This window comes from Dermacentor albipictus, unplaced genomic scaffold (genome assembly GCF_038994185.2).
Source record: "Dermacentor albipictus isolate Rhodes 1998 colony unplaced genomic scaffold, USDA_Dalb.pri_finalv2 scaffold_13, whole genome shotgun sequence".
In the NCBI taxonomy this organism is placed as follows: Eukaryota; Metazoa; Arthropoda; class Arachnida; order Ixodida; family Ixodidae; genus Dermacentor; species Dermacentor albipictus.
The window spans coordinates 12,073,273-12,101,227 of NW_027225567.1; the positions used below are offsets into that span (position 1 = coordinate 12,073,273).

The window sequence follows — 27,955 nt, forward strand, 5'->3', positions numbered from 1 at the left end:
GCTGCTGCTCGAGTTCTTTTTTTCGAGGCGGCGGCCACCCTCGAGACCCGGGCACGACGAGGGGCGGACGACGACGACGACGAGGGAGGCTCCGGGGTCAGCCGCGGACGTGCGCCATGTGTGCGCGCGATCCTCGGCGTTGCTGCCGACGGCGGTGACGTCGACGGTCGTGATGATTATGATCGCCTTAATCAGTGATTCAGAACCGAAGGTTATCGGAGCCCTTTTAAGAAGTTTCGCTTCCCAATCTCGGATTTCTTATAGGCCAAAATTTCGGCTCTCGTATTTTCTGCCGCGCAATCCGCTAATCTTAAGCTTTAGCAAGCGCGCGTCGGTCTTGAATGAATGAATTGTGGGGCTTCACGTGCAAAAAAAAAAAAACACGATTTTATTATGAGACACGCCGTAGTGGGGGACTCCGGATTGATTTTGACCACCAGGGGATCGTAAACGTGCCCCCAATTAGTGTCCCTGATACAGGAACACTACCTCCGATACGCGGGACATGGTTGTTTTTTGCATTTCGCCCCCATCGAAATGCGGCCACCCTGGCTGGGATTTCATCCCGCGACCTCGTGTTTAGCAGCTCGACACCGTAGCCGCTAAGCCACCACTGGAAGAAGTGATTCTATTGCTGAGTGTTTGTTCTCCGTCACCAGTATTTTGTGGTAATTCTCGCTTTCTTCCGGGGAACACTGTTCCCTGCCCGACGGGAATGGAAGTGGAGCCGCTCGCAACCCCACCTGAAGTAGCGGCGCCCGCGTCAGCAGCCTCAAGGAAGCGGAACAGCCTCTCGAGCGACAGCGAGACTACCCTGATAGACTCGACCGAGAGCGACGACAGCTCCGACGACGACTACGTGACTGTCCTGAGTCAGAAAGCAAAGCGGCGGATGCTTAGGGCCTCTGTGGACACATCTACTATGAGGACTCCGCAGAGTTCGCCGAAGTACACCATCCTTTTCTTACCTGTGCTACCCTCCGACAACATGAGGTTCCTCAACAGGCAAGTTGCATCGGTTGAACTCGAGAGACTGTTGCCAAATGGCATTGAGGACGTACGAGTCAACCCTCGGAAGAATATTGTCGCGGTAGACGTCGCCCACGCGTCGGCGTTAGATTCTCTGCGCGCCGTCACTGTTCTCGGTGGCATGAACGTCCGTACCATCATCCCGATGGGAAAAGAGACTACTACAGGCGTCATATATGACATTGATGCGGCCATCTCAGGCGAGGATTTACCACTTTTGATAAAGCCTGCCAATCATGGGACCCAGATAATACAGGTGGCCCGTCTCGGAACTTCCAGATGCGTGAAACTTGTCTTTAAAGGTGACTGCCTTCCATCGCATGTGAAGGTAGGTCATTTTCGACATGCTGTCCGGCCCTTTGTTCCCAAGCCGCTTCAGTGTAGAAATTGTCAGAAATTCGGCCACGTGAGCGCCGTCTGTGGAAAGTCTGCTGTATGTTCCCGCTGTGCAGCGCAACACTCTGCAGGCAACTGCCAGGCAAAAACTTATAAGTGTCCGAACTGTCAAGGGCCCCATGATGCCTCATCAAAGGACTGTTCTAGAGTTAAGCGAGAACTCTCCATCTTGAAGAAAATGGTGAGGGACCGGTCGACTCATCGTGAAGCAGCTGCTGACGTCAGGCGACGTCGTTCTCGTCGCAGACGCTCATCAAGGAATTCTGCTCTCCGCACAAAGAATACGCGTGCCGCACAGCCTGTTGCTGTTGAATCTGCTCCAACCTCAGTGCAGAACGTTTCCAAACCGTGTATTGATAACGGAGCATCTCAAAAGGATGCCGTGGATGAGGAATGGCCACCACTGCCAAGGATAAGCCCTGTGGAAAAACCCCAACAAGGAAAGGCACCACAATGCTCCACCCCTCACCCAGATGAGCTGACAGAGCATGACCGCCGAATTGTAACCATGCTGAAGTCTTTGATAAATGCGATTCGTACGCTTGTGGGCAACTCGAATACGCCAACAGCTCGAAGCGCAGTGCAAGTATTGGATGCCCTGAGCCCAGTGCTTGCAAATCTTGCATAAGCACAATGGCTCTTCCACTGCCTTCATTCCGTGATGAAGTCCGTAGCGCGACGATTTTCCAGTGGAATGCCAGAGGACTTAAATCACGGATTTCATGTTTCCGCCACTACGTTTTCACGCACCGATTTCCTGTAGTGGTAATATGTGAACCGAACGTGTCCAAAGCGCTAAGACTCTCTGGATACGAAGCCTTTATGGCGTCGACGTGCGGGCAATCCAGCAAAGTAATTGTTTACATCCGTACAGAACTGACTTACATTCCCCACTCGGTGCAGCCTCATGATGGAAACCAATATGTGTGTCTCCGCATTACAAAGAATAAAGTGGCCTTCACTCTTATCGGCGCCTACATATCCCCATATAGTCGGTTCGACGGCGACCGATTGCGAGACATCCTGACGGCGACTACTGGACCCTGGATTATCACGGGAGACTTTAATGCTCATCACTTGGCTTGGGGAAGCTCCAGAATAGATTCCAGGGGCCGGAAACTTGTGGAATTTGCTTCCGACCATGAACTTTGCATTATGAACGATGGCAGTCCGACGTACTTGCGTGGTTCGAACTACAGCAGTTGCTTAGACTTGACCTTGGTGTCACGGCAACTTGGTCAAAATGTTCGATGGTTCGCTGACATCGAGACTCATGGTAGTGACCATCTTCCCACCTACTTAAGTATCACTGGATTTGGAAACTCCTCCTCCTGTATTTCCCGTCAAGCATATATAAGGTGGTCAACGTATAAGACAAAGGTGGAAGAGGCATGCAAAGGAGGATTTACCGGCACCATTGAGAACCTTATTACAAGTGTGCTGGAATCGTCTAAGTACACATTTACATCCGCTAAAAAACGTACGGATTTTGACATGGAACTTGAGCGACTTCGAACGATTCGCAGAAGAGCCGAGAGGCGATACAGGCGCACGAAGTCCATTCATGACCTTAGAGTCGCTCGACGTATACAGAAGAAAATGCAACGTCGTATGGACAGGCTGGAGGAGCAACGGTGGAAGACGTTCTGCGAATCACTTGATCCCCGCAAGCCACTGTCTATCATATGGAGGACGGTGCGCGGCCTTGGCTCGTCTCCACAGCAACGACACCCATTCTCAGCCCTAGCCCTCTATCAAGGCCGCTCACAGGTCGATATAGCCGAAGACTTCTGTGTGAAGATTGCAGGCAGTGTGGTCACCATCAGTAGCGAAATTCTGGGTGAGGTTCCTGCGACACGCTTCCCAGAATTGAATGTGTCCTTCTCACTTGAGGAATTGGACGCTGCTCTGGCCTCCTGCAGGCGCTCCTCGTCGCCAGGACCAGACGGCATCACCTACGCTGCTTTATGCCACCTAGGTGAAGATGGCCGAAGCAGACTCCTGGAATGTTATAACCAGTCGTGGAATGATGGCGTCGTTCCTGAGCGGTGGAAGTCCAGCCGCTTGATACCACTCCTGAAGCCTGGAAAGTCGCCACTTGACCTAGCGTCCTACCGACCCATTGCGCTGTCCAGCTGTGTTGGGAAGGTCATGGAAAGAATTATTCTCACCCGCCTAGAATGGTATCTTGAGCGCCACAACGTATACCCCGATGCCATGGCTGGTTTTAGAAGAGGCCGTTCCTCTATTGACAACGTCATCGACCTAGTCACGTCTGTACAACAAGAAAAACACCACAAGCGCATATCGATTGCACTATTCCTCGACGTGAAAAGCGCCTATGATAATGTAACGCATGAGGCCATCCTTGATGCCCTGGAAAATAACGGAATTGGTGGACGCATGTTTCGGTGGATTCGGAGCTATCTATTCAAAAGATCCTTCTTTGTGCACAGTGCAGATGGCCGAACTGCTGACCATTACACGTACCGTGGCGTCCCTCAGGGTGGGGTTCTTAGCCCCACTTTGTTCAACCTTGCAATCCTTGGCCTTGCCGACGTTCTACCACATACAGTAAACCTTTCAATATATGCTGACGACATATGCATATGGGCCTCGGCAGTTACACGTCTCCAGGTGCGTGCACGGCTCCAAAAAGCAGTGACCCTAACATCATCGTACCTGAGTGCGCAAGGCCTCAGCATTTCGACCGAGAAGTGCGCCTTAGTCGCCTTTACCCACAAGCCCATGACCTGGTACCCCATTTCTATTGACCACCAACCAATTTCCTACGCAAAAACTCACCGATTCCTAGGCGTTATTATAGACAGAGACCTTTCATGGAGCCCCCACATCTCATACTTGAAGAAGAGGCTTACTTCTATCTCCCGTATACTAAGGTTTCTTGCCGGAAAAACGTGGGGCACATCTGTGGCATCTATGCTTCAACTATACAGGACGCTCTTCCTGGGATACTTGCGATACAGCACACCGGTGATGTCCAATGCTAACAAAACTAACATCCATGTCCTACAGAGCATTCAAGGCCAAGCCCTTCGAACATGTCTGGGGCTACCTCGAAATGCTTCAACCGTGGCAACAATTGCCACCGCGAGAGACAACCCAATAAGGACCTATATAGATATCGACGCACTCCGGGCGCATGTCCGCCATATATCCAGAGTCCCTGACCACCATCTCGCTCACTTGCCTGAGAAAAGACCCAAGGCAGCGTTCTCCAGATCAATTGCGGCTAACCGGCACTCTTTGTCTTTGAGGCACTCACCCGCAACAAGAACGCCATCCCCTATGTGGTGCTTGAAGAAGCCTCCTGTGTACCTTGCTGTTCCAGGAATAGTGAAGAAAGCTGGCCTGACCACCGCGGCTCTCAACCAGATCACATTGGAACTTCTTCATTGTTCATACGCTAACCGAATTCATGTTTACACGGATGGTTCCGTCTCGGAAAATTCTACGGGCGCCGTTGTTCTACCATCTCAATCGGTCGTCATAAAGTTCACGACTTCACACGTAACGACATCTACAGGTTCTGAACTGGCCGCTCTTCGCGCTGCTGTCGAATATATTGAAAAAGAACCGCCCAACAGATGGGCAATATTTTGTGACTCGAAAGCAGCCCTCCAGAGCTTGCGAAGTTTACGACGTGGCAATTATGAACAGCTGGTGTCACAAATCAACGAAACCTGCCATTGCGCATCTGAAAGAGGACATGATATCATATTTCAGTGGCTGCCGGGACACTGTGGCATCGTTGGTAATCACCTCGCCGATGACGCTGCCCGACGTGCCCAGGCTGGCTCACCGACACTCCTTATACCTTTATCCAGAGTCGACGCCGCAAGAGCGCTTCGCAGTCTCGCTCGTGCAATCACGTTAGGTTGCTGGCATACACCACAGAACTCTAAGTGTCGTTTACACGGCCTCGACCCTTCACTGAAACTTACATTACCAGCGAACCTTCCACGACGTGACGCAACACTGCTGTGTCGGCTGCGGGTAGGAGTAGCATTCACCAACTCCTACAGCTACCGTATTGGAATGGCGGATTCACCAATGTGCGCTAAGTGCAAGTGTGAAGAGACCATCAGTCACCTTCTGTGCCACTGTTCTCGCTTCGATAATCAACGTGAGACTTTCCAATGTGCCTTAAATAGACTGGATGACAGGCCATTTACGGAAGCGAAGATCTTGGGAGCCTGGCCTCACAGTTCCTTGACCCAGAAAGCCGTTCGAGCGCTTTTTCGCTACCTGAGGGCAACAGACTTGAGTGCCCGGCTATAGACATCCTACACTTAAGTTCTCTCTCTTCCTCTTTCACTCCCCATTCCCCTCCCCACGTGTAGGGTAGCAAACTGGACTCAGTCTGGTTAACCTCCCTGCCTTTCCGTCTTCCCTTCTCTCTCCCCCCCCCCCCCCCCCACCACTGCGGTTGTGACGGCCTTCCAAGTGAATATTGTCGGCTCGAGCTCTTGTCGCTGCCACAGTAGGCACTCGTTATACCTTATGTAACAGGCCTCGTAGTCGGCAGTTTGATCTGCGAACTGCGGTCTCGATTGGCCGAGAGCTGGTGTTCCGGCAGCCGTGCGTGGGTCTACGTTGATACCATGCGCACCCATCAATCTAACACCCTTCTCACGTAGTCGGACGAGAAAATGCACACTCTTCAATCAAGCCACTCAGGATGACCTGGCGAAGACGCGCGTCCCCTCGCTGCCACAGCAACGGTCCTCAACTGGCTCTTCTTTTATGCGCCATCTATTTACCCCAGGAGTCAAAATTCTCTGACACTAATTATTTTGTTTTCCAAACTAATAAAAGGCGGCAGGTCGGCAGCACTGCAGGACGCGCCACATGAGGGAGCTCATCTGTATCCACATCGGCGCAGTGCTTCGTAAGCTAACACGCCAATGGCGAGCGTTAAACACTCATAGCCAGCTTTTAGCGTACAGAAAGCCTGCGAAGCTTGGAATGCCCATAGCCGCGCAGCAAATTCCAAAAGTATGAAAAACCACAGCTGCAAACGTTAGAAATTTTGTCCAAAGCATCGGATAACGTTGTTCTTATCAAGTTAGTTGTTGCCATTCGTCTAGTATTGAGTAATCCGAACGTTTTCATCAACAAATACTTTCTGGAACGCTGTCACCTTCAATTTTCTTGCGTTTCATTCCTGCTCATCCCGCACTTATGAGCTGCTCCAGTAATGTCGCACTCGAAGAACATATCCACGAGCCATTCTGTAGCGCAACTCAACTTCCACATTTTTTTCTTCTCTTGTATTTATAGACATATATAATAAATGTCACTAGATTTCACTCTTCATTTTTTTTGAAAGACCCATAGAACGACACGTGACATGCAGCTTATACAGTGAAGTGAGTAAAAGGATGGTGTTAGCGAGAAGCAGATCTAGCCGCCAACAGCCATCATCATGGTAATTACACCGGCTGAACGTCCGATTCTGAAGTGCCTGAGGCTAAACGTATCACAATGTTCAAAGTAGCGTGAATATGTTGCGTATCACTATAACGCTACCAAGAAACATAAGGATTTTCAGGCACAGCGAAATAACAGAATGCCTCCACCCTACCGCTTGTGCAGACAAAACCCACTCAGCAGTCCGGCTACATTGAGAAGTTGGTGACATGTCCACACTCGCCGAACAAATCGACGTCCCTAGGAAACTTACGGAGGAAGCGAGAGTCCCCTCGGAATGTTACGAATGCTCTTTTTTTTGTCTTTCGAGAGGAGCAGCCTTAGGGCACAGTAAATAAACTAAGTACGAATGTAACTTCGCATCGCGCATGAATTTCTGTAATGCTCCTTAATGACAGTCTGCTTGACCTTCCTTGCTGAAGTCAGCATGCCAGTCATGGCGGAGCAAGGGCTCGCGAATGTTTTGTGTGCCTAGGCAAGTCCATAACATGCGATACGTATTAGCGTCTTGTGCCAGGGTCGTTCATTTGGGGCAGGTGACGTCATCCTTCAGTAAGCCCTTCCACGTGCATATGACAGCAGGGATAAGGGCTACCCCAGACCATATGCTCCTTAAGAAAACTTCCCCCGCCCTTGTAAAGCCGTCCGCAGGTCAACTTTCATCCTGGACGCCAGCGCTCGTTTCTCCCCTGGCGGAACGATTTCACCTCCCACGGGTGTACGTTTCCGTCGCTGCCTTTCAAGGTTGCGCTCGCACTGCACGCGAAACGTATCTTGTTTGCGATGGCGCCTCTTTGGAAGACTGGAAATTACTACTGTGTTGTTGACTGCCACAACAGCAATGTAAACACGAAAGGGTTGATGCCACAGTGAAATCACAGCGATTCCCGAGAAAGAGGTACGAAAAAGGCAGACGACAGACACGCGGTACTGCGGTGCGCCGAACAAAGTAATTAAACAACTGGCAAACGAAGCGACCTGGTTCATTGATCGCTCGTGAGTGTATGATGATTTTTACATGTACTACATATGAATTTCATGATTACAGGGTACATAATCCTTTTCTGCAAAATAGAGCTTTCAGTCGATAGACAAGCGCTTGTCCTGTCTTTTTTCTCGCCTTTCATTTGTGTGTGCGCTGCTCAAGAATGGAAACAACTTCTGCTGCATGCGCTAGCAGTGGTCGGAGTTCACGCGTGCCGAGAAATTGAATATGTGCTCGATGCATTGAACATGACCGCAGTTCATTCCTGCCTTAACACTGCTCCGATCGATCGACTTACTGGAAGATACGCGCCCGTGTCTTGGTAGCGCCGGCATTGCTGAAGCAGAAACGGTGGCTACTGCTTTCAACTTCCGTCCCTTGATAACTGTACAAAATTGCCAATCTATTTACGCTGCTGCCTCTATTCTATATTGTAGGGGACGTACCAGTTAAAGTTGTGAACGCATGTCATATTTCTGCTATGCGGCTATATATTTTTCTACATTTCCGCACAGTGCCGATGGAAGTCCGTTGTGGCCAACAGAGACAACACCGATTTGTACCAGACATATTGTGGGAAACTGCAGAAATGACTTTATCTAACACGCATCGAATGAGCTGACAATTTTTGCGGCGGCACATACGATTTCGTCTCCGATTAACTGCTCCGCGTCATCTACATGGCTGAACAGGCGCTGCAGATTGACGCGTTAAAGTCACCAAAATAGTGGTCAACCACGTAGATCTTCTTAAAGGCAGATCGAAGCGTGTACATCGTGCACACGTTCTTCGAATGAGACGTCTACACACAGGAACACACGAGCGCGGTATGAAACCTGCGCGAACAGGTGCAGTGCAGCAGGCAACCAAGGAGGTTCGAAGCAAAGATTGGATAGATGTACACCCGCTGGTTGAAATTTTACCCCGCATACGGCGCTCTCACGCCGGTGCGGCTGCTCTGAAGGTTCGAAGTGGTATTACAAGCTACAGTGCCGCCAACGAGCGCGCTTGCCGATCTTCTAAGCACGCGCAAACGCTCAGAGGTGGGAGATTGTGCTAATATGTTTCTCGAGCCTAAAAGTCGACAGAAATACGCGTGGCCGATCATCGAGTCGGGTTTCTGTGTAAAGAGAAAATGAAATCAGTTTTTTTAGTATTCGTTCGCGAAGCGGGAATTCGGTACCAGCGCTTCATTAAGGCTCAAACAGGTGCATTATTTTTTCAGGTTAGTGACTCATCTCGAATAACATTTCATCTTGCGTTCGCTCATCCGTCCCCGAAGTGATGTACTTGTCGCGAACCGAGTTGCACTAAGTTAAATGCATTGAGGACGGTTGCGCTCGTTCTGAAATAACTATTCCGAGACATGACGTTAGTGATGACCACGCAAAAAATTACCGCGCTATGGCGCGGCCGAAATGGCAGTAAGTTAAATGATGCAGTCGTTCATATTGAGGCACCATTTATTGTCTTATTACGTGTGGCTCATAGACATAGTGGTTGAACGAGCTAATAGTTGAAAAAATGAGCAAGCGAACAAACGAGTAAGCGTGGACCGTTTACTGGAAATAGTAACTCAAAGCAGAGCTGGCCCCACGAACCAAACAGTTCACAGGAAACAGTACTGCAAACCACAGCTGGCCGCCCGAAACCAACAGCTTACTTGAAAAGTAGGTGCAACGTGATTTTCAATAGCGCGAAGGGAAGCGAGCCGCGCAGACCATTTTCTGGAAACAGTAGCTCAAAGCAGAGCTGGCCGCGCGAACCGAACAGTTCACAGGAAACAGTACCGCAAATCACAGCTGGCCATCCGAAGCCAACAGCTTACTTGAAAAGTAGGTACTACGTGATTTTCAATAGCGCGAAGGGAAGCGAGCCGCGCAGACCGTTTACTGGATACAGTAGCTCAAAGCAGAGCTGGTCGCATGAACCGAAGAGCTTAAATGAAAGGTAGGTGCTACGTGCTTTTCAATAGATCGAAGCAAAGCAAGCCGCGCGAACGGAACACCAAACAATAGCGCAATACAGACATAGCGGGCAGCGCGATCCGAACAGCTCACCCTAAACCACTTATACCGACTCCATTGTTTTCAAAAGCTCCAAGCAGAGCAAGGTGCGTGAACCAGACAGCTATAGTTAAGCGGTCACACGCAAGTACGGTCGCTTGAAAGCAATAATTCTCCAGCAAACTGCGCGTAAGTTATTGAACAAACTTACCTCTCACAAACGGGTGTTCGAGAGCGCGAAGCGCTTGCGGCCAATTTTGTGCAGCCACGCAGAACGTCGATCCCGGTCGTCCTTTCCGAACGGAATGCAGAAAAATGCCTTTCTGCACTCCGTTTGCTTGCTACACACGAAGGCGCAGCAACCAGGCATAATGTTACGGTAACTTCTGTCCCGTGTGTTCGCCAGAAACAATGTGCGCCCCCTTCGTGTCCGACGTGCCTACTGAAAGCACTTGGCAGGGAAATGGCAGCAAAAGGGCACGTGACACAAGTAACCCAATCACCGGCGGCCGGTGCAGGCGGCGGCGAATGGAAAACAAATGCGATCCTCTGACATTTTTGCCATTAACTCTAGGTGCAAGAGCGCCGCTCCACGGTGCCGTTGTTGTCTATAAAGGATAAGAACACGTGCATTGCGTCGGACGGAATTCTTCTGGGCTAGGAAATGAGGGGTCCTTCTGTGGACGAGGAACACAAAAATTCGACAGACAGTGTTTTGTGGTTGTGTCAATGGTGCAGCGCTTGTGTGGACACATAGAGTGTCATTGTGGCGAAGAAAAAACCTTGTTTGTGCGCTAAAACTGTCACCGCCTTTCTCTAACAAGTAATCGGCACGAGCTGCGGTAACTGGGCTTCAAAGCATAAAGCAGGAAATACTCCTTGCGTCCACTGGCTTCTATGAGTTGCAGGCAGTACAACGTCTTGTGATCTTATAGCCGCATGTCTGAAACGTCACGGTTCACCATTACTCGGTTGAATTTCCAGTACTTTCAGAGACGTGTAATGAAAGGGGTAATGTTCAAGCCTGAGCTGCTCTCGCGGACATGCGATCGAGTACGCGATGTTTTTGCCGACCCAGATGAGGACCAACAAAGTAGTATCTCGCGCGGCGTTGAAGCAGGGCCTTGACGTTCCCCCGTGAGAGACCTGATCCCGGGTCGCGTTAAACCTTGCCTTGTATTCATTCATCCATCGTGGCATATATATACCCAGCGGTCACACCCATATTGTGTGTGGAAACGTAAGTGGCATGACTAAAATAGGTGCACATTGCAATGATCCCCGCCTACAAAGGGTATTCGAGATCAACGAACACGCGAAGACGATGGCTCCACATCGCTGAGCTGAGCAGCCAGTGGGTCAATTGTCTTTCGCTTGGCTGATGAAGCCTATAGTGGATTGACCCCAGACAAGACGCGTATTTCGCACTTGCGGTGTTCAACGATTGTGACCCCACGCTAAGGCCCTGGCTCCCACAAATCGAAATCAACAGTGGAATGCCTTCATAAGCTTTTTTTTTCTCTTTAGCACTTTATGCACGCTTATCTACCATGTGTTCCATCTAAAGCTAGCCAAGCTGCTCAACAAAAATACAGATATGCGAGTTACAATTAAAAATTCTACGGTGTTTGGTCCTCAGAGGCCTGACGACCGAACACCGTAGGTTTTATGAGTTCTTAAGTTTTAGGTCCTAAGTTTTTTCATCTTTCTGTTATCTTTGAAAGGCTTGGTTAACGACAGATGGAGCACCCTATATAACGTCTATTTAGACTTCTGTGGAAACTTACCCAGATTTGTCATTTTTATAAATTCCATATGCTTAATGCTTGTCATTCTCGGTCACAACTGCGCAATTTGTTTGTGAAAGTTCGTTTTGAATAGGAAAACGGCAATATAATCCGAGACACACACATAACGAGTAGGTCGAGGTTTAAACTCGAAAATATTTTCATCTTATGGCAGCAGTAGTACAGATTCGGCTGAAATTGGCCGTCATTTCAATTTAGATGAGCAACTGAGAACTTCATGCAAATTGGTTGGGATAAAAGTTAATATGAAGTATGCTTATTTGTTGTTGTTTCTTTTTTTTGACAAGCGCTTAATTAGGCAGAGACAATGATGGCCTTAGCCGTTTACGCAGTTTAATGAACTTCCATACGGGTTCTTCAATTTAGTTATCACGTCGGCATTCTTAGCAGTTTTTTTACTTTATTAAAGAACGTTTACTGAATTGCGTGTCCGTGGTACGTATACGGAAGTTGAATATAGCTTGACGACGGTGACACCGCAAACGAATTATTCTGACTTCTTTTGTAATTAATATGCTGATGCTACACTAATAAAGAATGTTCATCTCCACTCGTTCACAGTGAAACACTCACCCTTGGCGGCCCCGCTTCCCCTCGTGGCCTTCTTGTCCTTGCTCTTCTTCTTACCACGCTTGTTGTGTCGTCGCACTACGGCAAACAAGAGAAGAGGCGACTGAAGTCAGCGCAGAACTACACGGTAACAATAAAAAAACTTTCGCGCGCGTTCTTCACAGAGTCACAAGATATCACCACCGATACTAACCAAAAAATCGACGCTAACACGTACAAATCGTCCATCCCGAAATGTTTCCCTTGTGCACTCGCCTTATTTCTATTACAACTTTTATTTTTTTACAGCGAAGCTGTCTGTGACTAGAATCCCGGGATTTCTTCTGGGCGTAACGTCGAAAAAACAGTATCAGCATCATACGCAAAAATGCAATGTCTCATACCCCCACAAGGCAGAGGCTGCAAGCACTCAGCAATGTGAAGCGAACAGTGCATACATTCTTTCGAATTCGAATCATGCATACAAGGTACAGAACAACATACGTTTCAATCAATAAGAAGCTTAAGACAAGCGTCCGAACCACATAATTGATGATAAGGCGCTTCTGCGCCTACATACAATGCGAATCGCGTAGTGCTCCCCGCATATGCTTCCCGGTAACGCTTACTCTTACGCAAGCTGACGCGGCGACGGCAGCTTGACTGTAGCATACGAAGCAGGGAGTGACGTAACTTCACTTTCGCACATGAAAGAAGAATCCGCCTAGCAACTGAGTTGCATTGTGACAGTGCTATGGGAAGGCCACGTGTAATTAGGACTCCTGAAGAGCAGCGCACATAGTACGCGCGGCGAACTTCTCTCTGGTGCACTCTTTGTAGGTGCACGAGGTAGCGGCGCAAGCCAAGTCGCCGGCCATCGAAACCTCTTAGGCTAAGAATTAGGTAAAGTACATGTGAATGTCGCCACGTGAATAATCTCAATCTACGTCGCAATGGATAATCCTTCCAGTTGTCATTTATACAGCTTCGCTATCTAACCACCTTCACAGCGTGGTTTGGAGACCATTTTCTGCATCCTTGTAGCACTGGTATAAGAGCGCAGTGACCTTAGACAAAAGAAAAAAAAGTAAGCGGCGAAGATAGAGAGCAAGCTTGAACAAAGCAGTTGAACCGATTTCGTTCGCCAACATTACATCTTACCTTCTTTTTTTTACTTTTTTTTTGCTATATAGATATACGTGTCATGAAAACGTGGTACAAGCACACCTGGAACTGAATGTGCCTGCATGCACGGATTATGCGCGAAATTGAAGATAACGAGCAGATAACAGACAGCACTCAGCAATGACCGACGTAACAAGACACGCATGAGTATGCCAAAGCACGCGAGTTTCTTCCACGTTTTCCAGACCTTTAACAAAGACACGTCGTGCCGCGTCCCAGCATGACACATCCCACAAAAAAGAGAGAGAGAGAGAGAGAGAGAGAGAGACGCCTAGTGAACGGTGCAAGCACCTCCAAAGGGCGCCCACCAGTACATACTCACCTAGAGTGCCGAAATTAAATCGCTAAAAAAAAAAAGCCCGAGTCCGACTGCGAGTCAGAAATACCGGTCTAAATTAAATTTGCGGCCGCGAAGCGCACGACCGAGCCAGCCTCACGAGAATTCCGCTTCGACAGTCCACACAAGCGCGCTACTATCGACAGCGCGCGTCAAAAGTGGCCAGCATGGTACTTTGTTGACCTGGTGCAGAGGGCACGGGTCTCGCAGTCGCTCAGCACGCGTGCAGCACTTGCCGCATCTGGCACCGACCGCTCTCGTCTGTCAGCGCGCCCGATTCCTCCGACGGCGGGCGTGAGCCGCGGGCAACGACGCGCAGCCCGTGTTTGCTTCGCCAGTTGAGAGAGCAGTGCATGGGCGGGGAGAGCTGCGGGGGAATGCGACCGTCGCTCGGTCCGGTCCCCTGGAGACCTCGCGTCGCCGACGCGATTCTCGAGCTGGCGCACTGCGTCTGGCCGCTCCTTGACAGCCGGCCTCCCGGTCGCCTTCTCCAGCACTATACTTCCCCACCGCGTCACCGGTTCGTTCCAACTCATTTACCCAGGGCGCGTTCAAGTAGCGACTGTTTGCGTGCAGCTCGTTTCTCGATCCTAAAGCGATGTACGCACGAATGTGTGCCTGACGGTACGTCGATTGGGAATAGTAAGCCCTTCGGAACTTACACTCAAGTGGGAACTAATTGTTCTCCATACCATCGTTGTAGATTTGCATTTTTGAATATATGGGCTTAATCTCAGAAACAGATGCAGCTTCACGCACTCTAAAGCATCGATCGACGATCACCTTCCAAATCGGAAATATTCATGACAGAGAAACCGCTGCTCAACAGTAAATCTTCATGCTCATTATGGTTCTAGGATGTTGCGGAACCATTTCTCGTGTCATCATTATCATCAGCATCACTGCGTGCGTGAATTTGTGTGCGTAAGTGGGGTGGGGGGGAGGGCGTGTAAGCGAGCAAACCAAGGACTGAGATTACACCGGTTAGACTGTAGGCGACGAAATACGCTACGTTTTCGAACAGAACTGCACAGAACTAAGGCACCAGTTCAAGTGCAAGAAGGAAGAGAGGCGGAGATGCCCCCACTCTTCTCTCTCGCCTCGATTTCAAAGCATACGCCACGAGGCACTGCAGCCTCTTTCCAGTCGCCCCAAGACCCGCTGCTTCAATCCCTCTGGGGCGCTATCTGCCTCACTCAAGAAGTCTCCGCAAGGAAGTGCGCTTCCTTCCTTCCGTCGCCGGTGGGCCACGCCAGGCAGCACACAGCGACATTGAAATATTAAACAAACAAGCATCAGCGTCCTACGAAAATGACGAAGGTAATATTAGAAAAGAAAGCAACCTCGTTGCAAGTTGCGTCTATAATTCGAGAAGTCGGCGGTAGAGAGACTTGGAAATTTGGCCGTTGGGGGCGAAGATGCGAAGCAGAAATACGAAACAGGCGGGGAAATAATCTCATTTATTGCTAAAAACTTCCCAGCGCAAGGACAAGGTGCGTCAGCTGAACTCGCAGCGCGGAGGGACGGGTACCACGGAAAGTATTGTATCAGGCACAACGCCGTGGCTCGCTCGTACAGCCAGGCGCTCGGAGTTTCGGGCAATCGCACTCACTGTCTCCGCCTTCTTTGAGTGAACTACTTATCTCGCACAAATTTATACATACATACATACATACATACATACATACATACATACATACATACATACATACATACATACATACATACATACATACATACATACATACATACATACATACATACATACATACATACATACATACATACATACATACATACATACATACATACATACATACATACATACATACATACATACATACATACATACATACATACATCATCTGCCTGGTTACGCCCACTGCAGGGCAAAGGCCTCTCCCATACTTCTCCAACAACCCCGGTCATGTACTACTGGTGGCCATGTCGTCCCTGCAAACTTCTTAATCTCATCCGCCCACCTAACTTTCTGCCGTCCCTTGCTACGCTTCCCTTCCCTTGGAATCCAGTCCGTAACCCTTAATGACCATCGCTTATCTTCCCTCCACATTACATGTCCTGCACATGCCCATTTCTTTTTCTTGATTTCAACTAAGATGTCATTAACTCGCGTTTGTTCCCTCACCCAATCTGCTCTTTTCTTATGCCTTAACAGAGCCTTATGCCTTAACCCATCATTCTTCTTTCCATAGCTCGTTGCGTCGTCCTCAATTTAAGTAGAACCCTTTTCGTAATCCTCCAGGCTTCTGCCCCGTACGTGAGTGCTGGTAAGACAGAGCTGTTATACACTTTTTTCTTTAGGGATAATGGCAACATGCTGTTTATGATCTGTGAATGTCTGCCAAACGCACCCCAGCCCATTCTTATTGTTCTGATTATTTCAGACTCATGATACGGATCCGCGGTCACTACCTGCCCTAAGTAGGTGTATTCCCTTACCACATCCAGTGCCTCGCTACCTAACGTAAACGGCTGTTCTCTACCGAGACTGTGAAACATTGCTTTAGTTTTCTGCGGATTAATTTTTAGACCCACCCTTCAGCTTTGCCTCTCCAGATCAGTTAGATCAGTATCAGTATATATATAATTGGAGAAGTATGGTAGAGGCATTTTCCCTGCTTATATATATATATATATATATATATATATATATATATATATATATATATATATATATATATATATATATATATATATATATATGTGTGTGTGTGTGAGATAGAGAAATCGAGATGTGCGCAGAATTTGCACGGCACATTTTGAAGTACATACCATCTATCAAGAGAAACACAAATCGAACTGTCCAAGTGGCCCTAAGTCATTTTTTTCCCTCATTCCTTGTGCTTGATACTTTGTCTTTGTACTCTTTCGTAGCTTCTTGATCCAAATAGACAAAAAGTCATTAGTAGGAACCATCCTCAAGTTGGCGGCCGCGTTCATTATTACCAGACAAACAAAGTGCAACCGCAACGTTGTGGGAAAGCGCGTCAGCCTCCTTTTCAGAAGGCATAGAAAACAGTCCGCCGGCGTACCTTACTTGGCACACTTGGCACCTCGGTGGCTGAGTGGCAAAATACCATAGCCCAGGCGCACTGACACTCGGTGCGCAATGGCAGTAACACGGAAAGAAAGCTGACGTTCAGCGACGGCACACATTCCCTCTATCACTCTAAAAGCATGGCTTCGAGTGGCTACACTGCGACGCCCTCCGGAGGCTCGCAATGCGACAGAGGCAAAGCGGAAGTCATACACGCTTCTCCTTGATTGACTGTATTGTGTGTTCTTGGATCATAACGATGCATCGGTACTTGAGCTGCGATGCGGTGAAATTAACTTTCGTTGGTTCCTATGCAACTATATACCACCGCCAACGAGCGTATACTCGATGGCCATCCCCCTGGTTCACGTTCGAGCGAGCGTACACACGTCGATACGCTGAACACCCCCCCACCCCCCACCCCTCCCTGGTGCTCCATTGCCGAAGGGAAGTTGTGCCAGCACGAGCCACTTCCCTCTTTACATGTCGTGACTGCGCCACGCCCGAGACCTTCACAGTTAATATATACGATCCCCGTTAAAAGCTCTGAGTACTACTACCGCTTCGCTCAGAGCGACCCCCCCCCCCCCTGCCTCCCCCAGCACCCGCACTGCTAGCATCTCGCGAAGTCGAATGCCGCGTCTTCCATAAAGGTTGTTTGCGTAGAACGAGCCGCATACAAAGGCCGTGTTTTCAGGCCATCCGCGCCACCAGTGGCTCATCACGCAGAGTGGGAGCTCCACAGCGGCACACGAGAGCGAGACGTGCATGTGGTGGCGCGGCATGCCTACGCATCGACCGAGGCCAAGTATCGTTTCCAACATTCATCACGCTTCGATGAAAGCCTGCGACGAAATCTATTGCTATTCCTTTGCGCCTGTTCTTTTTTTGCTTTTATGTTCTTTTACGCTACTCACAGAAGGTGACCCAGAAAGAGCACGCGCTGCTTCGTGCGCATTTTAGGGAAAACGGGGTGGTGTGCCGCTTCTCGAGACTCTTCTCTGCATGAGCAGAACAGGGAGCCACTAAAACTCCTCTGAAAACAATACGACACATTCAGCGCGCCCGTCGCGATCTTCGAGCTTTTAGCCGAGTGCGAAACGCGTGTAGTCTGCGTCAAGGCGCGCGCTGAAGATTATATTCCTGCTCGGTGCGATTTAAGTGCATGACGCGCGACAGCATCGAGATTCGAGCTGCCGAAACATTTCATCTCGTGGACCAAATATTTGCTGTTCTATTACGGAGGCCACCTTTGTTCCTAGCAGCACAAAGTTCGGGCCCACGCACCGCTGCAGTAATTTCGTCCTTTTCTTTTTCATTTTTAGAAAGGCTGCCAGCCTGACGCGAATATATGTCCTCTAAAGCGTGCAATAATCCGTGCAGGAGAGAGGAACGAAAATCGTTGACGACAGTGATGACAATGGTCAGCAAGAAGACACGTTTATTTAGGAATACGTAACATCGTGCTTTTCTCCAATCCGTGAGTTGAGTGCAACGTTAAGCAAACAGTAAAGCACAGCCCCAGGCAGCAATTAGAGGATTTTAGATTGCGATGCCCCACCGGCTTGCGCCTTGCCATTTAAAGAACGCCATTCTTGCTCCTGTGCGGCTACACGAGCGCCGTAAAAACATGAGTGCGTGACAGTGCGCGACTACCGAGGGGTGCCTCTTCAGCGTCAGAGATTACGAGCGCGTATTCAAAAAGCAGATCGCCACGCTGGAACTGTTCGTAAAAGCAGGTCGCTTGTGAGTTCCGACCTTGAGGCGTAAACGTAACTTGAATGAGACTTGAGAAGAAAGACATTTCGCGTCGTGCCACGTGGCGTTGTTGCCGGTGGTGACTAAAGGAAAATAAAAATAAAAAAGATACTTGGCCCATGGCCAACTGCGGGCCTTCAAAAAAGAGTACTTCTTGCTCTGAAAAAGTTTTTAGAGGACAACAACATTTTGGGAAGATATTAAGTATCAGATGATCCGAATACGCTAAATGAGTTACATAAACGTGGTGATCGCAACATTTTCGCGATATGTATAATTCTGTTCTGTACTTGCAGTATATTACATGTGTTGTGTGTTTTGGCTGTTCAAAACATCTGACTTTATATATCCGTACGTGGACTGAACTAATCCACAGAACTTTGCGACACATATACTGGTGGACTGTGTATTTTTTATGAATCCGGTGTTCTACTGAGTGCTATATTTTGTGTCGCTATTCTCCCTTTTTACGCAAATTTGTTTCGTTTGCCAAGTGACACGGAGTAGCCGGTGCCACCATAAAGGCGCCAACCTCTCCTAACATTCACTTCAATTTAAAAAAAAAACGTAGAGCAAAATAACGAAACGTGGCCGGTTGCACTCGACGCACGTGTTTGTTGTACGGTGTTGGGATTGAACTTGCTTCGATTGTTCCTGATGTCCCAGCTGAAGTAAAGCAATGGGTCCCCTTCGTCGATATATTTCATATCCTCGGAGCGTCTACCCATGCTAGAGCCGATGAACACACACACACACACACACACACACACACACACACACACACACACACACGCACACACACACACACACACACACACACACACACACACACACACACACACACACACACACACACGCACGCGCGCACACACACACACACACACACACACACACAGGAGAGAGAGCTGGATTCAGTTGCTCCGGGTGTACGGTGGTATTTCGCCAAGCCGTGCAAGTAAGGAGCCCCAATCCAACCGATTCAGCAGTTTGAAAAGTAAAAGTACAACAGGAAAGTAGCAGGGACATGGAAGAGCACTGAAAAAGGAAGAACGAAACTGCAAGTATCAACGTTCAGCAGCTTGATGTTTCGGAAAGAACTGCGCGGGAACAGCACAAATTCTTTTTGCACGAGACTGCAGGAAAAAGTTGTAAGAAGGCTCCGTGGTGAAGAAATGCGGGAGGGTGGGTGGGGAGATCGAAGGATGAATTTAAAAGACAACTGAGGGACAAAAAAGAATAAAGAAAGAAAGGAAAGGTCCAAGGCACACAGACATGCAAGGTTTTGCCGACTACATGGAGAAGGATTAAACGATAAATGCAAAAAACAGGAAGAAGCAAAACTATAGATATATAACGGTTGTCTCACTGTAGATGTAAAAGTATAATGCGGGGATGAAAAACGAGAACAGTCTCTACAAGCGCTATGATTCTCAGTTCGGCGTCGCCCTTACTATGATGGTTTTTAGTATTCGCAACGCCAGCGAAATATTTCTTATAAATGTCCAAACAAAGGAGACAGGGGAAATTGATTGAGGGACACAAGCAAATACGATTGCTCCGCGTCGAGGTATAAAAGCTCAGGGCATTCTGAGGAATGAAAACGGGCGCTCTAGCGGGTGATACGTGCCAAAGGTTCGCCTCTTCAATCTCTATGAGCGTAACTTGTGCTAGTGTTAGCAATGATATCGCTCGCGATATTGGTTCGAATTGCGCGGCAATATCACTGGATCATTTATTTCTTCCAAGACTCGTATATACCATTCAACCACCAGAAAAGAATTTCCAGTTCTTTTCTTCCTTTCTTTTTATTTATTTAATTCTCTTATTTTTCCTGTAGAACCCCCAAGACCCGCCCACAAATCCTAAAAGCAAGGGACAGCGCAATTTTGAAACGCGCGCACACAGCGAGGCCGCTGCTTTTCTGATGCTCGCCAGAACCAAGTATCCACACACAATCGCACCAACCATAGCAATACTAGCGTCTCAGAACACGCCTTACTATTACCGCGTATGCTCCGTCCCATCGCTCTACCGACCCTCGTCGGCCAGCGAAAACGCTAGCGCCGACGGCAAAAACGCGAGCGCGAAAAAGAATTTCGCCTCGCGAAGCGATTCGCCAGCGCCATACAGCCGCCAATAAATAAATACTGTCCCCTCGGGTCGAACCCCGAAATTTGTCTGTGTTTGTTTGTTAACGGAAAACTTATTGAATTATATTTTGGGGTTTTACGTGCCAAAGCCACGACATAATTCTGAGGCGCGCCGTAGTGGGGGACTCTGGATTCATTTCGTCCACCTGGAGTTATTTAACGCGCACCCAGTGCAAGGTACGCGGCCGTTTTTTAACATTTAGCCCCCAGCAAAATGAGGCCGCCGAGGCCGGGATTCGATCCTACGCCTTCGGGCTTAGCAGCGCAACGCCATGGCCACTAAGCAACCACGGCAGGTCTTGTAACATAAAAAAAAAAGGTGTACGGAGCGGCAGCTCGAAGAACGCTGTAGGCGGCGTCCTTTATTCTCTGACCTACTCGCAGCAGGCAGTGTTCCCCCAAGTTGGCGCGCGAACTACGTGACGCGGATAAGATGCGAGCGGATGAATAAAAATATTGTCCCCCGGCGCCCTCATACGAATTCTTTCCTCTCGTTGGTTCTTGTATCGTGTGCTTAGGAACACGCGCCTGGCCTTATGTATGTACAGATAGTGGCTTCTGGGTTCTAAACTGAAAAACAAAACGAAAGGAAATAGAGCAGGCACAAGTAAAGAAGGACACAGTAAGACAAGAAAGACAAGAGAGACAAATCTCTCGCAGGCGCAAATCCCCAAATGGAGGAAGCCTGTCACCCACCGCCGTCGCGTTCTGGAAGCCAAAGCGTGCGCTTCCCGGACAGAAGCTCCAGATCCGTACTTTTCTACCTTTTCTCCAAACCCACCTACGGGCAACAATGCACCTCACCATTGTGCACAAAGCTTCTTGCAGCGGGATCGCTTCCATCTGAGCACTTTTTGTTTCTCCGCCAAGCAGCACGTTTTTTTATGCCGTAAGATCTTAAGACAGTGTTGTGCCCGGCTGCAGCCCTTCAGAGCGGGGAATGCCACCCCTGCGACATGCAGTTGTCACGCTTCACGCTACGATTCTTCACCTGTCAGCAGCCCAAATTGGCCTTTTCAGGCCGGAGTGAAGGCCCGTGCAAGGCTACGCTTCTTGTCACCTCTCAGCCGCACAAATTGGCATGACCACGCCGGGGATCGGAGTCAGCGTGCGTTCCCCCAACTTTCCCTTTTTGTGCCCAGCGATGTGCGTGCATTTCCGATCGGGCTCCCTTCGGAGGCAAAAGGCAATCGGCTCACTGATACTATTGTCTCACCCACACCATCAGCTCACCGACGTCGAGATTAGTCTCCTGATGCTATTTGTCTCCTGACACCCGATTGGTGGAAACCAGGAACAATGACGATGCAGGCATGAAAAGCGGATCCAGATGGCTGGTGCAATGCCGATAGTGCAATGCCGGTTCGACCCGCGGCGGAGGTGCAACAGGCGTTAAGCGCTCCCCTTACGTGCGCCGATCCCGAAGATAGCGCAATGCCGGGCCTACCCGCGGCGCAGGTGCAGTTGGCCATTGAGGGGCCCACATACACAGCTTCGCTGTTCATCCTTCGTCACAAAGTGCAAGGGCACTGTTTTTTTTTCTGTCCCCATCACTAGCTGGACACCAGGCGCGGGCACGCTTAACTCGCCTGCCTGTCTTTCATTTTTTCCATTTTCTCGTCGGCCTGTCAGGTATTGTACACACTACCCCATAAAAGGGTAGAACGACCAGCGTAGCGCTTGACCAAGGGCACAATCTTCGGAGACCACATTCGGAGACCGAATGTTATAGTGGGCTAAGAATAAGCGACTTCAATTGCGTCCTGCCCCCAATTACATAATTTTCGTTTTTTTTCCTGTCGCGCCCTATTTAGTAATTGCCACTAGTACAAGAAAGTATATATATATATATATATATATATATATAACTGAGAAGAGAGGGGTTAACCGAGGGGCCCGATTTTTAGCAGTCATATCATAAGAAGCCAACAAACATTGACGCCAAGGACAACATACATAGGGGAAGTTACTTGTGCCTAATAAATGAAATAAAGAAACGATGCATTAATGGAAATGAAAGTGGATGAAACAACAACTTGCCGCAGGTGGGGAATGATCCCGCAACCTTCGCTTTTCGCGCGCGATGCTCTATCAATTGAGCTACCGCGGTGACTTTTCCCCATTCACTTTATTGGGTATTTATCTCTTCTCCCCATCTTTCATCCCCCCATCCCGCTGCCATGTGTAGGGTAGCAAACCGGTTAGGCTAAACTGGTTAACCTCCCTGCCTTCCTTCTCCACTTTTTCCTTCCTTGTGTTTCCTAGTAGAACTCAGGGAGAACCCTGTTTCCTAGTAGAACCATGAAAAATGCATTGGCGTTCCAGTTAATTTGTTAACGAAACGTCGTTTCATTCACTGAAGCACACAAGTAACTGGAACGCCAGTGCATTTCTCCGCAAAATTCGGGAATTTATATAACGAAACTGGTGTCGTCCTGAGAAATCGTTCCAAGTTCCTTGCGAAGCCCACTGCTAGAATTTGTAAATTGCAATATGGGTCATAAGATAATTAGCTAGAAAGTTGATTAGTGCATTTTTGTCAATTAGGAAATTTTGCATTTCAATTTTTTATTTTTTTTTCCTAGTAGTGTCCGCCGCTTCGAGTAGACCGGCTCATAAACTGGAATTGAGCTATCTGCCACAGGCAAACTGTAAAAAATTTTGAAAGTGTTCGCTGAAACATCCTGTATATACATACTTACGATCACCCATAAATGTACGCAGCGACGATAGCACGACGACAGACACAGCAACGGGCGGCATCAACGGCACTACGCGAGGAAGTTGGAAGAAACCGCGGTTCGAGCTCTGAACTGCTCTCGCAGCAATGTGTTACACATGGTCCTCCTCTCCTTGCACACTATTTTGCAAGGCAATGGATCATGGCATGACGACGCACGCCGCCTAGTGACGGAACGAAGCGGCGAATGGAGTGACCGAGCGAGCAAAGCGTGTTTCGAAGTTTTCACTGCGGTCGCAGTAGAAACGATGAGTTGGTTAAAACTTTATTTTTCTTCGCCGACTGATACAGAAAGTGTGTGTGGTTGCAGTCCACTACCAAAACAGCGTAACGTATGGGAAGGCGCCGAAACGTTACTCAGTCGAGTAACTATGTATATATACATGAGAAAGATAACAGAAAAGAGCCCCCCCCCCCCCCTCCCCGAGGCATGCGAAGCAGTTACTGTCTACACGTTCGGAGGGAAAAGCGATGGGTTAGAGATACGGCATAATATTCCTCCATGCCACCTTCCACGAATCAAATAAGGAAAATGAAACGAAAGCAGTGTATAGCACGCGCGCAAAACAGGGCCGAAATCAACAATAACAAAGAAAAAATAAAAACTAGCGCAGAGGACGCACCACAGCGCGGGAAGCCGCCATTGTCTCCCACGCACACTGTTCCCCCGCGCAGCGCCGGGGCTTTGTTTACGTAGCCACGTGTTCGGCCGCCACCGCAACTGGAGCCGACGGCGGCGTTTATCTCGCTAACGCGATTAGTGCGCCAGCGCAAGCGCTCCTCCCTGCCCCTCTTCCGAGAGCAGTAGTAGCATCGGTGGTGCAACGAGTTTTTCGGCTGAGGGAGAGGGGCGCGAAATGAGGCGGACGAGATACAGGGCGATACGGGAGAGAGATCCGAACAAGGCCCGGAAGGGGGTCGCTGCTCTGCGTCGTCTGTCGTGTATAAACACGCGCCTGCATTGCCGCCCACTGGGAGAACAAGCGATATCGAGCGAAGAGCGTGCGCGCGGCAGCGCGCTTTTCCGTCACTGCACGCCGATGCACGTGCCACGCGCTGGAAGCCGAAACGAGACGACGCCTGCGAGCTCTTCCGTTGCGCGATCAAAAATACTCAAAGCCAAACCAAAAGCACGTCAGCGAAGGTGTACAACTTCCATCGTATCTTTCTTCTGACCCCTTCGACAAACACACGGTCGTATACTGTAGGGGTTGAGGGACGGACTCCGGGATGAAAACCCAAAACTTGGGAGGGTTTATTCTACATTATGTACAGAGAGGTGAGCGACAAGTAACCGTCGTACAGACATTACGGGCCAGCAGCAACTCGGACGCTGCGGCCTGCGGCAAGAAGTTCGAGAGAGGTGAATCAGGGAATATCCCAGAATCCTCAGATCTCTCTGGAAGGCTTCTTATAAACCCTTCGAGCACTGTAAGTCACGTCATGTTCGACCAATGGGAGAGTCCGCTCCGATGACGCCACTTTCAGCCAATGGTAGGCGCCCGTGTCGCGGTGTCGCACCTGGCGGCTCTCTGCGGTCTTGCCTCGCAGACTGGCAATCCACTTCTTCTAGGCTGGAGAAGGAGGGGGGGCGCTCATGCTTCATTGCACAAGGGCCCACCTGCACCCGGTGGCTCGGCTCCGCAGCGGTAGCAGATGCCTTCTTCAAAGCCGAAGGGGGACGATTGAGCTCCATTGTACGAGGCCCCCTTCTAATCCCGGCGACGCGCGAACTTGTTGGCACGTGAACTTGTTGCCTTAAACTTGTTTGCTCGGCCGCTTCTCTGGAATGCACTTTCCTGCTTCTGCATTCCTCAATTAGCTGTGCTGCCATCCGATGTGGTCTGGGGAACTCGAAGTAATCGCAGGAAACAGCTCCATATCTAACAGCTCGTCCTCGCCCCGGTTGTTCTGAATGGCCGGTGAACTCAATTCGCTGGCCATGAGGAACGCTGAAAGAAGCTGCAGGGTACTGGGGTCGAGCCTCGTTTGACAACCCTCGGGATCCTGGACCCTGGAGAACATACGTCAAACAAACCAAACAACACAGCGCTGCACCACGCGTAAGCGCAGGCTCTTCACCCCTGACTCGCCAGGCTATTACTGAGTCAAAATCAACCCTGATCTTTTAGTTCCCCCAATTTTGACCAAACAGTTCCAACCACCCTTCCAAACAGCTATCCATTTCTCCTCAAATGCCGACAAGACCAGAGTACTATTGTTGTTGCAAAACAAAGGGTCGTTGACGATGCAAACAACAAATGAAAACAGCCGAACATAACTTAAGTGGCCTAACTACAAGAACAGCATGTTTCCAATCTACCGCAGTGGCGTACTTATCGCACGTAATGGTGCCACTGAACAATCTGGTCAACCTCACAAGTACGTAATCACAAGCGCACTAACCTTGTGGTCACTAAACAAAACGCGTACTTGCGCTGTAGGCAAACTTTTCATTCACGCTTACACACGTTTCTTCCCTGAAAGTCCTACAGGACACGTGACGTAAACGAACAATTAAAATTGCGGGACTTACACACTCCGCAGAACTCTTAAAATGATGCGTCTTCTACTAACTCTTTCCACGCACGTTCACTAAAGAAGTCAGAATACACGGCTGCCCTCACACACACACTAGCAACCCAGTCATAAAGTCTGCTTCCTTCCGTCCACACAGGACACGCGCTAATGGAACTAAGAACGCTTCTCCGTGCAAATCATGCACTCACTCAAATCTACGCGCTTAACCTTACAAAATTCAAAAACGCTTAAAAAGAAAGAAGGTTAAATAACACACGCGCTTTACCATAGGCCTTTCGACGATAACCTTGACCTTCAGGTTACTCACACACACAAAAAAAAAGCCTATCTACTTATTAATGAACATCTCGCGAGACTACATGTTTACATAAAACGCATCTTTCAAATCTCGGAGCTTTCTCAAACCAAAACATAAACAAAGCTCATACCTTACACGTTGAAAGAAATCCCAGTCTCAATTCGCGAAAAACTTTCCGATGCTCAAAATAAAAAACAAAATAACATTTCACTTCTATGGAAGCTCTCTTGGCTTCCCGTTCCCGATTGCTTACGACTGACTCATACTCTGAGCCGTCCCCGAGCTGGTCGCGGCTTGAAAGCTACTCTGGCTGCCGAGAGACAACAAAAGGGCTGACTAACTATCAGCTCCCCCAAGACGTTACGGTCTCCTGCCAATTTGCGTCCCCGCGCCCCGCTTTCAATACGAACTCGATTGACCGCGCCGCTACTCCCCACCTGGTCTCGTCCTGCCACCTTGCGTTTCTTCGAACTGCACGCTGAGCTATAAAAAGAACTACGGAACGACGAGGAGCTTAACTGCCCCGTGCCCTTTGTCCGCGTCCGCGCAGAACATTCTTCGCGGTCCCCCTTTGACCGGTGGCTCGACCATTTTGGATGCGTCAACATCGTCCTAGACGACCGCACCTTCTTCCTCGCGCCCTGCCCTTTTGGGTTTCTCGCCATCTTTGGCGGCGCTACATTAATTACCGACTTTCGGTTTTTACCGCGCTTCTTTTTAAGGCGCTTTCTCTTTGCACTCACTTTCATGTCGCCTTCTCGTGCTTCGTGCTGGCCGGTACACATTTCGTTGGCCCGGATCGGCCTCTTACCCGCACAGTCTGAGTGATTTACCTTTAAATCAACACTCTCTTTGCCTCGACTGGCGGACAGCTCAACCGACTCTGGCACAATGCAGCAGGCTTTACTCGAGTTAGACGACTCGCACTCTTGCGAACTGCCCTCTGCTACATTGCCCAGCGCACGCTGTGCATCGGCACACAGCCCGTCGGTATCGATCGCTGTCTCACGCGCACAGTCCGAATGATTAACTGAATCATCCCTATCTAGGCTATCTAGACTGGCGGAGAGCCGCACCGATCCCTGAACAATGCAGTTGTTCTCTCGTGGACTACGGAGCTCGCCATCCCGAGAACTACTCTCAACTGCATCGCTCAGTTCGCACTTCACTTCTGCACGCACTTCTGGCTCTACATGGGTGCTGGCTTCTGTCGCGTCAACAGTACCCTTTTCCTCGCTAGCAACCTCGCTAACCTTACCAGCGACGCACACGCTCGGTAACTGTGCCAAATTGTTCGCAGCTGGCCTAGCTGTCTCTACAGTCATCTGTTGGCACAGCACCTCGTCGCTCTCCTTGCGGCCTTTAACGGCCTCTGTTGCCACTAAGGCATCGTTAGCAGCTAGCCTTTTCCCTTCACTTATGAATCTGCAGCCAATCTCACAGGCACTACTCTTTTCGTCGGCTTCTGGCGAAAATCCGCTAGACACTTGCTCATTCTTTCGCTCTGTACTACCTACACAATTCTCAGACAGCCGTTGTCTCTGTGCCAATAACTGATCACAATCCTGTATCGCTTTGATCAGTGCTGCCTTCTCTCTCTCATACTTTTGCTCTCGCTCACGTTCGCGTTCATTCTCACGTCCGTGACGCTCACACCTAAG

General features: G+C 49.3%; 1 protein-coding gene across 1 annotated transcript in view; it reads right to left on the reverse strand.

Annotated features, from left to right (window-relative positions):
• Positions 1-27,955, reverse strand: part of LOC135915692 (bone morphogenetic protein 4-like) — a 447,782-nt gene that overhangs the window by 250,146 nt on the left and 169,681 nt on the right. Inside the window, exon 2 of the mRNA XM_065448822.2 lies at positions 12,252-12,326. Within this exon, the coding sequence (XP_065304894.1) occupies positions 12,252-12,326 (75 nt within the window). The remainder of the gene's footprint in view (positions 1-12,251; positions 12,327-27,955) is intronic.